Raw genomic sequence first — 13612 nt, 5'->3', positions numbered from 1 at the left:
GATAAGAGTGAGTAGAATGATACCAGAAGACCTGTAAACATAAGCAAGGGTATTATTGTTATTATATTATACCAGCACATGTAGGAAAATATGGGGCGGCACGACAGTCTGCAACCATCCCATACGATGATACAAAAACATTCAGAATGTCAATAAATGTTCCATTAATATACAAAACCATTCATCATACCAGTAACATCTCAAGAATATGCAAAATAACAATCAGATTAGATAATCAACCATCTAAATGTCCTAAAAAGAAAGTGAGGGAGAGGGATGTATAAGAAGTGAGCCACATGACAGCAAAATACATGTAAAACAGACCATGGCCAGTATACCATAAGAGCATGAGTAGGAAACAATGGGTGGTACCATATAATGGTGACAGTACTTACAGGTAAAACCAAGTATGAACATAAAACCATTGTCATACAAGTGTTTGTTCACATTCTGTGCCAAGATCAAAATTTCTTATTCATCTGTTGCTGATTTTTTAAAGCCAAGATATATTTCTACTGCTTTCCTTGTTCTGACAAGCCGAGACTTTCTGCGAGCTGCTGTATTTTTGTGCAGGGTACCACCTTTTACAGCTTTGTCAATAGTTGACTGTGCTTCTGATATCAGTTTGTTAACTGCTTTGATATCCTCCATACTAGGTGAAGAAGATACCTTCACTTCATCCAGAGCTTTAAAAACCTACAAAACAAAGATATTCACACTTGATCAGACAGCAATCAGGTACCTGAGCATTTTCAGCACAAACTGACACATTATCATATCATAAAAGATTTTTCAGATTATGAATGCGAAAATTGCTTTTTTTCTATCAACATTGTATCAGCTCATTCAGTTTATTTGTACCTGTCATTTCCTTGTAAACTATACTTGTGCAATTAAACTAGACTGTCCTACTATGCTCATCCATACAATCAATTCAGTTTAAAATGCAAGAACCCCAAACTATTTCTCAAAAAACAATTGTATTTGTAAACTTATGCATTGTAAAAGAATAGATCTCTGTCCCAACAGCTTGAATACATTTAATAGAAAAAAATAACAGCCTATATACCTTAAAATCCTCCCAAGAGATAAACTATCCTGACCATAATAAGTAAACCAAAATGGGATCAATCTACCATGCAAGAGAGTTCTTCTCCAAGCCAACCAACATGCAATATGACAGACATAAATAATGTGCAAAGACATTATAACTATAATGACCTTAGACATGCTGTACACATAAACAAAACAAGCTATACTCCCTGCGAACTCATCCCCTACCAAATATGATCCCATCTTGCATACAGCACATTTACGGATGTAGGGATGGGTAGGAAATATCCACACCCCATTCCCTACTTTGGAAAACAAAATAAAAGATGGAAATGTCCCCAATTCGCACAAATGTTTTTTTTGGGATATTTGGGTACTTCAGCCACCCCCAACCTACCCAAGCACATTTTAGTTACATGCTTGGTTTATAACATACCCATCAGAGATCTGAAAATGGTGTATGCCATGAAGGTTGTGTGATTTTGAAGATATTCATTTGGGTTTGGTGGCAACAATACTACCCCTTGACCTCGCCCTGTATTGCAACAAGGAACACAACAAGGAACTACCCTTAAACCCCATGACAGTTAATGCCCCTTGACCCCATCCCCCAGACCACATGATGTGTGTTTTCACTCAACCTCACTGGTTAAGTTTCCTGCAAACTACCACCAAACTATAAGTCTGAGCAAGTAGTAGAATAATTATTTATCATGATCATAAAATCTACAAAATACATAAAACCCCATTCCATATCTTTGCATCTTCATAGTTGAAGTCACAATCAGGGATTATCTTGGTGCATAGAGTGGGTAACATATTTAGTATAGAGGTACTACCAAAAAGAAAGTTGGCATGCCGCAATCCTTATAGTGTTCAATATAAATTTTGGCATGCCACAATCCTTATAGTGTTCAATATAAATTAAGTGATCGTCGGTAGGAAATATCACTTTCATGATGCAAAAACGTAGACCGCTAAAAAGAAAGTTGGCATGCCACAATCATTATAGTGTTCAATATAAATTAAGTGAACATCAGTGGGAGATATCACTCTCATGATGCAAAAATGTATCCATGCCCTGCATGAACAACTTAAAGAACAATTCCATATTATACATAGCCAATTATCTTTTTACTTAATTATTTATCTTTGCCAATAAGCATGACAGTAGAACATGCAATCTTCAATGCTTCAAGCAAAATTCAACAATAAATCCCTCGTTTGAATATACACACCAACCTAGCATGTTTGTATTAACACAAACACACACACATATATGTTTATCTGTGTGCGTGGGGGGAGGGAGAGGGCATCGTATTCATATTCAATTACCCATGCTCATAAAGGAGTTATAAATTATGGTAAGGGTTTTGCGTGATTTTCCAACATATTGTGCTTTTTTAAAGGTTTTTCACATTTTCCCAAAAAAATGTGTTGTATCTAGATTTTTAGAAAAAAAAATCCAAAAAGGGAGGGAGAGGGCATCATATTCATATTCAATTACCCATGCTCATAAAGGTATTATAAATTATGGTAAGGGTATTGCATGATTTTCCAACATATTGTGCTATTTTACAGGTTTTTTACATTTTCCCAAAAAAAATGTGTTGTATCTAGATTTCTGGAAAAAAATCCAAAAAATCTAAAAAATTACTGTTAGGTTTTATAATATTTTCCTAAACAATTACTTTCTGGGTTTTGATTGGAATCGTGTCTATTTTATTCATTTTTCTCCTTAAAAATCGAGTCTGGATTTAATATTTTTTTCTCAAAAATCATTTCTAATTTCAGTTTTTTTTTTCAAAAAAATCAGCATGAATGGTCGTGCCAGTAGAAGTGTTTTTTTCATTTTTTCCAAAATAAACCATTTAAGGGTTTGTTGATTTTTTCCTCAAAAATAGTGGTTATTTGCATTCTCTTTTGGGTCATAGTGCTCAGCAGCAAAAGCTTTTGTGGATTTTTTGAACAAATTCGTATTTGTTTTTCTCAATTAATGTAGGATTTGGTTTCGCAATTTTCTCTTCAAAATCATGGTTTCAATTTGAGAAGTTCTTCTCAGTATCTTTGGCTGCATGGAGGGACAAATTTGTTTTCAAACATCATGTTGGAAGTATTTTGGTTATCTTGCTCATTTTCAGAAGTTTTGCAAAATCAGGGAGGATCTCAGCAGCAGGGCCATGTTGCAAAGCGCTCTGAAGAGAAGGGGCAGCCTTCTAGGCATCTGTGACCAAAAGACCTGCAGATTGTCTTTGTAGGGTAGCTAGAACCTAAGTCACAAGGTTCGAGTTCAAGTTCGAGTTCAACAGCTATGAAGTTTGGATAAGGTTCGACAAGGCAAAAGAATTGGAAAAAAAATTGACATTAAAATCACCTTATATAATTTTCAAAAAAAACAATTGTATGTTATTTGTTTTTAAATGTTTGCATAAAATAAAACTATTAAAATTATATAATTTAAAATTAATTTAAAATGATGTAATAAAAAAAATTAATAATCATAACTAAACAAACAAAACATTAATATATTACTAATAAATAAATAAATATACATCTTTTGCTTGCATCAAATTTAATAAACACTTTCATAAAAATTAATTTAAAAAACATATATTACAAGAAACTTTGAATAAGAATAAACTTGAAACCTAAAAAATAAAATAAAAACTTTATAACTATATTACATTTGAATATCGATAACTGGGCAAGTTAAAAATGGCGGAGATGCTGTGGGAGATCCTTGGGCAAAGACGAACGACAAATTCAAACAATGCAACCACTAGAGATGAATGCCAACTTTAGACAACACAACTTTCAGAGATGAATGGCGACTTCAGAGATCGCAACCACCAAAGATGACTTCTAGTGTTTGTTTTGACCATCAGAAATGCTTCGACCGTTAGACACGAATTAGATACTTTGACCCTAATGCAAAATGACAAGGGAAATATTGCGATACAAATTTCTGGACAAATTTAACGATTTTTTTTTTATTTTTTGAGGTTCGCCGAATTTCGAACCTGAAGCCGAAAATTGGGCGAACCCTATGACTTAGGCTAAAACAATGAACATTAAGGGGGGATATTATAATAACGTAATGTTTCTTTGATGATCATCTTAGTTAGTATAGGTAGTTTATATTTCCAACTTCTATCTACGTTTATTTCCTTTAAATATATTGTATTGTAATTGACTATATATTGTAAACTTTGTTTTCACTATTGATATACAATTACCATTACAAAACTATCATGTGATAATTTGAAATTTTCTTATATTCTAGAAAAATCCTTTTTCAATAATAGATGCAATCCATTGCCTCCTAAAAATGCTGTAAAAACCCATCCCAAAAACAAGTCCGCTATCATCCCCATCCTAGAAACTTTGGAAGGCAGAAAACTATTAATTAATCCAAAGAATTGTTGGTGAGTGTTTTGACATGCTCACAATGTAGATGCAAATGCACCAAGTTGTTCATTCTCTGTTGTTCTCATAAAGGGACTTATACAATGGTATTCTAAAATCTGCACATAAGGGTAGGATACTTATGATGAAGCAAACGGTAATGTTGTGAATCCTAAATTTTGGTTTCTTCGATCATGGATCTGATAAAATATGAAGTTGGGAATACTTTATAATAGCTAATTTTCAATAAAGATCAAAAGAAAGAGGAAGAAAGAAAATCATATCTTTGAAGTTGTGTTGAATTGCTAACATGCACGAATAAATTGTAGAACACAGATTTACTATTAGGAGGTTGGGTGAATTAGAAGGAAATAAAACTTGAACTCTTATCCAATTCAGTTCTTTAATCAATTAATACTAACTGCATATAGATATGAAAGTACCAAACTGAAGCATATAATTTAAGAAAATGATGTGGAAACCTAGAATGGGGAAAACCACAGTGAATAATGCTGCTAGGATTCACTGTCCTAGTCCAGCCTCACAATTACAAATTTTACAATGCCATTTAGGGCACCAACCCAACGCATGAACTTATCTTTCTGCCTGCACAATCTGAGACAAACCAAAATCTGTGGGCACTAACATATCCAAGAACACAATCAACAAAAGAGCACCAAATCACAGATTCTCAAAGCCCCAACCTTAAGAATATTACAATCCCCAATTTACAACTGATTACAACTCCTGACATTTCTCATTACAAAATGAATAGTCAATCAATTAACCTTGAATAGACTGCAACAATTCCTTTGTGATCTTGGATACAAACTGAGAGAATAAGTCTGCAAATATACTTGACAAATCCTTAAGATCTGATATAGGCTCAATTACTCTCTTAGAACAGATCCAACAAGATAAAACAATTCCAAAATCAGAAAACACTGTTAGAACTGTTATACCTGATCTTCAGACCTCTTTCTTAGAAACATGTCAATCTTTAGATGCTGTTATGTCTGATCTTCAATCTTCAGAATGCCACAACTTTACTGTTCCACTTTTCTGATAGATAAGCCTTTCTCACACAAACTTGCTCACTGATTCTCCCACTCTATTTCAGATATAAACTTTTAATGATGCACATGCATCTTAATTTGAAATTGGAATTGGAATTGGAATTGGACTTAACGATACGCTTCATCACGTATAACTCTTTTATCAGATTTACACAATATATTTCTATTCAGAAATCCTATCTGTCCATTATCAAATGAATGAAGGTCCATTTATAATGTTCATTAAAGGGTCAGCTTATTGTAGGTAATTAAGAAGTTATGTTTACTTTCAAACTACCACTAAATTTCTCCCAGCATGGATACTCCTTTATTCATCAATGGCAAAATGGATTAGAAGATTTTGTGATGACAGCAATATTATAATCGGTTATCAACTAACAACTGTTCTTAAACCAACCTTCAAGTTTCTGTATAAATGACAGATGGCAAATAAGACTCGGAAACCTTTGACTCAAATATATCATTCCCAGAAACACACCATCGACATCAATTTTTATAGAGCTTGTTATCGCTGTTCCAATATACTTCACCAGCATAGCTTGGTAATAACTTGTGCAGCCCGATAGAGCCCCGGTCCAGGTATATAGATCACGTTATTGTGGAGCCCGATAGATATAATGGAAAACAATTGCTTCCATCTGTGTACTATTATGATTAAACAGGTTCTAAAACTCTGGAAAGTGCTATTCACAAATATGTAATTTCAAGAATATACACAGCGACCATTTGCATGTGTCACCATCGCATAATACCATCTTCAAGGTTTATAAATTCTTCTATTATATATCGCTGAAGATTTTCTAGCATACATTTGTAGACAAGGCCCCAAATGCATCGGGCATGACACTAAATGATATTATTATTTTTGTTCATTTACTACTCAGATCTCCATGTTTATATACTGATACAAGATCACTAATATCCCCATGTGCTGTTTTCATGATTATCTCCATACCGACTCAATACAGGGCCATCTACACAAACTAAATGGTTATATATTCATTCTCATAAAATTTTCCAGTGATGACAAATAACTGTACCAAAGGATACGTACTGACTTTGCTGACTGAGCTTTCAGAGAATGCTCTGTACTCTGAAAACATTTGCTGCTGTTGCTCTATGAAAACCAACAATTTCTCCCTCTTTTCTTTAAAGTGCAAATGTGCTACCTTCCGTAGGATAAGGCAAACTTTTTACAAAAATTGATGTCTAGAATTAACCCCAAATTAATGTGTTTATATTATGGTGCATTGTCTATGTTTACTATATTGACCCTGGTCGGGAAATTGATAAATATGCACTTCGTCTATGATGTACATGCATAGGTACCTATAACATTTGTTGAATGATGAAGGTACTAAGCACCGACTCCACTTGGTTCCATAGGTATGAGCTTACCCTTCCCTGATAATGGTTAATAGGAGATGGCACATTGGCCATTTTGTTACCAATCATACCCATCATTCCTAATTAGGACAATTGCCTTGTGTTATGTATTTACAGCCCGGTTACCAATCTGATAATGATTGGCATACCCTATTACCCATTTGTGTTGTTAAGGTTGTAGCTTCAGTCAGATTGATTCGATCTGAGATACATCATTGTTTTTGGTAAATCATCATTTCCTATATATAATTTTCCATGTTAAATAATATATATTACTGTATATAATTATATATATATATATATATATAGTTATACGTATTATTATTTTTGCTAATCTATTATTAATTAATGATGATTAAACAATAGAGACGTGTCTCTTCATGAGACATGTCTCCTCTCATATTTATATGAGATCCAAATCTGCATTTGGAACACACCTATAACAATGGCAATGTTAGTACATTTGCAGTGATCCTGATAATTCAACATGGTATAAGAGCCAGATTGCAAATAGTATTAAACTTGCAAATATTGATGCATAGTAGAGCTCCAGATCAATAATCTCTACGAAAGACAAATTTGAACATCAATATCATGTCAATAACTATTCGTTAACGGAGAAGGGAGGCTCATCGGATGCTCTAAAAAAAATGAATAACAAAGGAGAGAAGACATCGATTCAGAATGAACTGTGAATCAATGGAATGCAATACAATTGGATATGTGACTTCTCATAGGTTATATAGCGTGAGAGAAATCACAAGGGGCATCGAATCATCACCCAGAATACACAGTCGACATTTTTCGCCATATTCAAACAGAAGTGATTGGTATTAAAGACATTGCGGTAGCAATCATAAGATGTTGGGAGGATATTCTGGCAGTAACTATGCACGGCCCTGATTGAGGGAGATAGAGATTAATATTTGGAAGCAGACCATTCGCACTATATAAGGGGAAGATAATAGTTGGCAATGCTGAATAGACAGTCCTGTCAGCAGCAAAGGAAGAGAGGCAGTCAGATACGACAATGGGAAAGAGATACACAGTGAGCAAACTATATGAAGAGATTATAATATCTGCAAATTACAGGGAGATGCATAGAAATTACAATATCCATGGTATTAAAAATACTTGCATAAGCCAACGGCAGATATGGTTGAATAAGGAAGTTGAAGGGAAAAGCATAGAGTTAGGAGAAAAGTCCAGTCCCCCAAATCATTGATATTAAATAAATTGGCTATATAGATAGCAGATGCTGCCAACACATCAGGGAATAGAATCAGTCATATCCACAATCTAATCAAACCGTACAAGAGAACGCAGTTGGCAACAAAGAAAATGGGCATATCTTAAACATGAGCTCTTTAAATGTTTAGAAGTGACATACACATATAAACTGGGAATAATCAACAAAATGCCAGATACACCAGCGATAAAATCTGACAAGAGTTTGACACACTCATTCAGTGGTTGCTCACCCATATAAAGGAAAAATTAAACTAAATAAACTTACGGGGGGTTGATAATATATAAAGTCATCGCGCGATTAATTATCATGAAAAATAACTTATTATCAACCTCGATATTAGTTGAGCCATGACTGAACAGATACATTGGCAATGAATAGAAATATGGTCATCAATAATATGACCACTGCCTGGCTATAGACATATGCTTGGTGAAATATATAAAACTGTTCAGCTCCCTAGGATTTCTTTAATAATTCACTTTGGGCACCCTAGGCTACTTGCAGTATACGGCAGAGCACCTGCGACTAGAGAAAGGACATGATACTACACCCTCACCGCATTAAGAAATGAAATCACAGAAGTTCATTTTGGGAGGATGAAAATCATCTACGCAGGAGAATAGTCACAGTGTAGAGAGAGAGAATCCAATTGGTTGCAATATTCAGTACAAATATCATATGGACATTGACAGTGATAACAGTTTGTATTGTGATCGTTATCTACACTTTTTTTTTATTAAAGTTTTCAGACAAGAAGCAGTCGTACACAAGAAGGATAATTAAACACTGAAGCAATCAACTAAGGGAATTGCATAAACATAATAGTCCCCAAGGAAATTATGTCAAGAACTATACCCATTGAATCAAAGATCATTAACATACAGTCTACATTATCAGGGAATAGAAAAAAAACTACAGAGAATAAAGAGAGAGAAAAGAATTTCTCGTGGGCATGGTATCAATTACTTGGAAAAATGTCATACATGTAGTCATACATCTGTCATATTCAATACAAATTTAACAATATATGAAACAATTTCATCCAAGCATATTGATAGAGAGAAGATGGCGACAAATTTGGGTTCAGAATGAAGAGAAATTAAGTGATTCCTGAATGGGATCATTACATGATGGGGGTGCTTTCTTGATAATACATGAACTTATTCCCTCTGTGAACTTATACATGAACTTATTACCCAATCCACCAAATACAGTTTCTGTGTGAAGATGATTTCCATTGACAAAGAGTTGCCAGTGGATCCATTCTTGCATTAGAACTTGTACCTGTGGCCTAATATTTCCATGAAGACAGATTTAAACTCATGTTTTCCTGTGGCGTCTGCACATTAAAGGAGATAAAATACTCTTGCAATTACTTGAGCTGATTATGAAAATACTTGTGGAGGGCTGGAGGACACAAAATGAATCTCATTTGACCTCTTGGTAAGAAATTCAATCTTTGGAACTTCAAGTCTGACTGAAGTAATCTCAGCTACAAAACTTATGACCATGAGGAAAGCTTATTGCTGAAATTGGTAATGGTGGAGCAACTTGAGAAAGCGACCGTGTCGTCTAACTTTAGTGTAAATCTATCTTCAAAGTTTAGAACAAATGGAGACCAGGAAATCTCAATCTTAGTGTCTCGGCATGTTTTCAGGCCTATTCCAACCACATCTGTGAAGATGGCCATCAACTCATACTTCTATGACCTTGAAATTACAGAACCTTCATATGTAATGAGCTTAAAGAATGTGCAACCCATTTGAATATTTGAAGACTTCGGTGAAGAGTATGTCAGTGAGCAAATATGGCTGCAACTAATTTCTGAACCAGTTATGTAACTTTCATGATATCCATCATTGGATGACATATTGCACAGTGGGTAACATGTTGGATTCACCTTATTTGAGAAATATGTGCAGCAAATCAGAAATGACTCATGTGGTTAGCATCAACCTGAATAGACACAAATCAACCCACTCATCACCTTACTCTTTGGCAAGTAGACATCAGTACTAGAGTTGGACAGTCACAATAATGTTAAGTAAAAATAAATATCAGATGAATTTACGAGTCCCTATGGAATACCATCAAATGGAAGTAAAGGGAAGATAAGTAAGTGAATAGAAATTCTAAAGAAATGGAATAAGTGGAAATTTACATTGTGGAGGGAATAATAACAAATATTTCACTCCCACTTAGAAAGGAGATGTTGTGCTCTAAAATGTCTATGGACCCTCATGTGCATATAAGTATTCTTATCTTTTACATTTATCTACTCATTTCTTTGCTATTTATACATACTATAAGAGTTATTTGCCTTGATTATTTTTTCCTTTATGTCTAAGGATGTTCTTGCAAGAAAAGAAGGTTGGTACTTTACACATGCTACCAAATATTATGCAAACTCAATATTTTGGCAATAGCTTCGGAGAAGTTGTGATTTAGAATTTATTAGTCATCTAATGATCAAGCTGGGTAAAGTAAGTCTAATGATCAGGCTGGACAAAATAAGACTTTTGAAGAAAATATCTTTGATGATTGAGACAATGAGTATTCTTCTATATTAAGCAGAAGTCTAGAAATACATGTGTGACTGCATGATTTTGATGGGCTTACTCCTGTGTACATCATGAGGAAGTAATGACTTATCACCAGAAAGTCGAAAGATCGATATTTGATTCAAGAGGAGTCCAACATGCATTCTTGGGTGAAGAGAGTCTCAAAGGGAGTAACTATAGGACCTGACTTCCCAGGACCATTGTTCAGAGGGAGAATTTTTGAGGTGCAATCCTTTGTGAATGATATCTTCTTTGTGAGAGAGAAGTTCTAAGTGAAATTCATTGTAATGTATTCTTCTCTGTGAGAGAAAATTGAGGTGAAAGCCTTTGTACCACACTCTAACTTGGTTCATGGTGGCTACTATTTTTCATATGATATGTAACGAAAGGTGACGATCTTTCATTGACATATATAAACAGAAGGTAACCATTGTAAGGTGATGATCTTATAAATGGTAGACCTGTTATCATGACAGACTTCATTAAGTTGTTGTCCCAGAGTGTTGGAAGTCATGATAACGAAAGTATCATGATCTGATTTCATTAAGTTGTTGTCCCGAAGTACTAGAGATCATGATACTTGTCGTGATAGAGACCATGACATTGTGATTTCTAGTTAAGTTGTTGTCTCGGGGTGTTGGAAAAAAAGTTCATTGAAACATTATATGAATACATCATGTTGATTTAATATAAAGTCCCTCCTCCATTCCTTGCCATCCAAACTTGAAAATGGATTTTGTGCAAAATCCAACATGACTCTATATGGTTTCTTGCAGAAAATTGGTTGACAGTCAGAGGTGTTTCTGATTTGCTTGTCCTCGCACATCCAACTTGACAACCATCTATGGCATTCGACCATTTACAACCTTTTTATGATAATTTTGACAGTTTCCCATTGGCTAACCAACTCCTACATTGACCAACTACCCTTTGCAACTTTGCCATGTTGCACTTTTTGCAACTTTATATGCAATTTTACATTTTTGCCATGAATGGCCTTCAAACTTTGCAGGAACCTTCCCAACATTCTAAGATGGACTGTAATGACTTTTTATTACATATGCACCCTTCCTTGGGTCACTTGACTTGCTTTGACCACATTATTTCGGACCTAAATGGACAACTATGATAACTTTTACAGATGGTTACATAGCCTTTACATTATTGTTCATCATGACTCAAAATTGCCTTATAAACCCAAATATGATTCAAATAACTCATTCCATCACCTTCGACCTCTTGTAGCCTCCTCCAAACTTTGTAATAAACTTTTCAAGGCCATAAGGCTATTGGAGGTCAAAGGTCATGGAATGAATTATTTGGATTATCTTTGGGTTTATAAGGTGATTTTAATACTGACTTGGATTGGAAACGTCGAAAAATTGTGACATTCTAGGATTCTAAGGTAGACTCAATGCACTTTGAAATGCAATTGGTTTGGGGTTGAAAGATTATGACATGTGGGAATAATCTGATGACCTAGAGGGCAGAATACAAAGACATTGTTAGGTTTAATAGCTTTTGGTATCAAATGAAATTGTCTTCAAAATTGTTGAGGAATGAGGATCGCTTACAAATGTAATTGCATTGCCTATGAGGTATATGCTTTCCATATGCAACATCTTCTCATTTATATTAAGCATGAGTGAATGAATAGACATGTCTATTCAATAAACAGATAATTAATAATACAAACTTAATTATGTTATATATATATAAATAATAAGCTTATATCTCACATAATAATATATCTCATATATAATTATATGAATAACCATAGAGTTATCTGACTGAAGCTACCAAACATTAACACTCCCTCTTCGCAAGGGAGGATAAACACAAGACAAATATTACACCATTGGTAATATTAGGAATTTAAGGATATCTCAGAGGTTTTCTACAATTCAATATCGCATACGATATCAAGAGTATTGATCTCCAAAATATCAACATATGATATTCATCAATTACTCAAACTAGGGTAAGATATCACATTAGATATCAAGAGTCTTGATCTCCCAAAATATTGACATCCAATATTCATCAAGTACTCAAAACAAGGTTTAGATATCACATTTGATATCAAGAGTATTGGACTCCCAGAATATTAATGATATTCATCACTTACTCAAAACGTTTAGATATCACACTTGATATCAAGAGTATTGGCCTCCCAGAATATCAATGATATTCACCACTTACTCAAAACGTTTTAGATACCACATTTGATATCAAGAGTATTGGTCTCCCAGAATATCAATGATATTCACCAAGTACTCTAAGAGTAATGGCCTCCCAGAATGTTGAGATACAAGACATTCACCATTTACTCAATTTATTAGATCTCATATTACAAGTTGATTGTAAGATTGTCAACTTACAACAACTTCTCCAAATACAAGTGATTATAATTTGGAAGTCGTCCTTCCTCATGATGCACACAGGGGATAGGCCCATACATAGTCACAGTCCTCATGACTGTGACAACTTATTGAACATTAGAGAAACCAGCTCAACATGGTTTACTCCATCTCAATCAATAAGATCGGGTTCACTGAAGGTTAACCAAATAGCATCCTCAGTCTTCTCCCTCTCTTTCAAGATTTCCTCAAATGAAATGTTATTTTCCCTCTAAATCTCAATCTCCCTTTTCCTGCAACAACATTCTCGGAGGAAAAGATCAAGACAAATAGCTCTTCTAGTACGTATAATTAAGAGAGATACTAATATAATAGTAATACTCAATATTTTCCTTGCATACTCCAATATTAAATCTCTTTAACATATATTAAACATCATTTTGAATGAATGAATTTAATGCAATTACACATAATTCATTACCACATATATTATCAAATTATATACCCATATAATTTTAT

The 13612-nt window shown here is 34.2% G+C and overlaps 1 protein-coding gene across 1 annotated transcript in view; it reads right to left on the bottom strand.

Moving 5' to 3' along the window:
• Window positions 1-140: 140 nt before the first annotated feature.
• LOC149529584 (uncharacterized) overlaps window positions 141-13612 on the bottom strand; it is a 66992-nt gene continuing 53520 nt past the window's right edge. The window contains exon 3 of the mRNA XM_089810189.1: window positions 141-696. Within this exon, the coding sequence (XP_089666315.1) occupies window positions 472-696 (225 nt within the window). The 3' untranslated portion in view covers window positions 141-471. The remainder of the gene's footprint in view (window positions 697-13612) is intronic.

The sequence above is a fragment of the Cupressus sempervirens genome, chromosome 11 (genome assembly GCF_028749045.1).
Source record: "Cupressus sempervirens isolate cs-2001-9-10 chromosome 11, ASM2874904v1, whole genome shotgun sequence".
Classification (NCBI taxonomy): Eukaryota; Viridiplantae; Streptophyta; class Pinopsida; order Cupressales; family Cupressaceae; genus Cupressus; species Cupressus sempervirens.
This window is presented reverse-complemented; position numbering and strand designations above follow the sequence as displayed.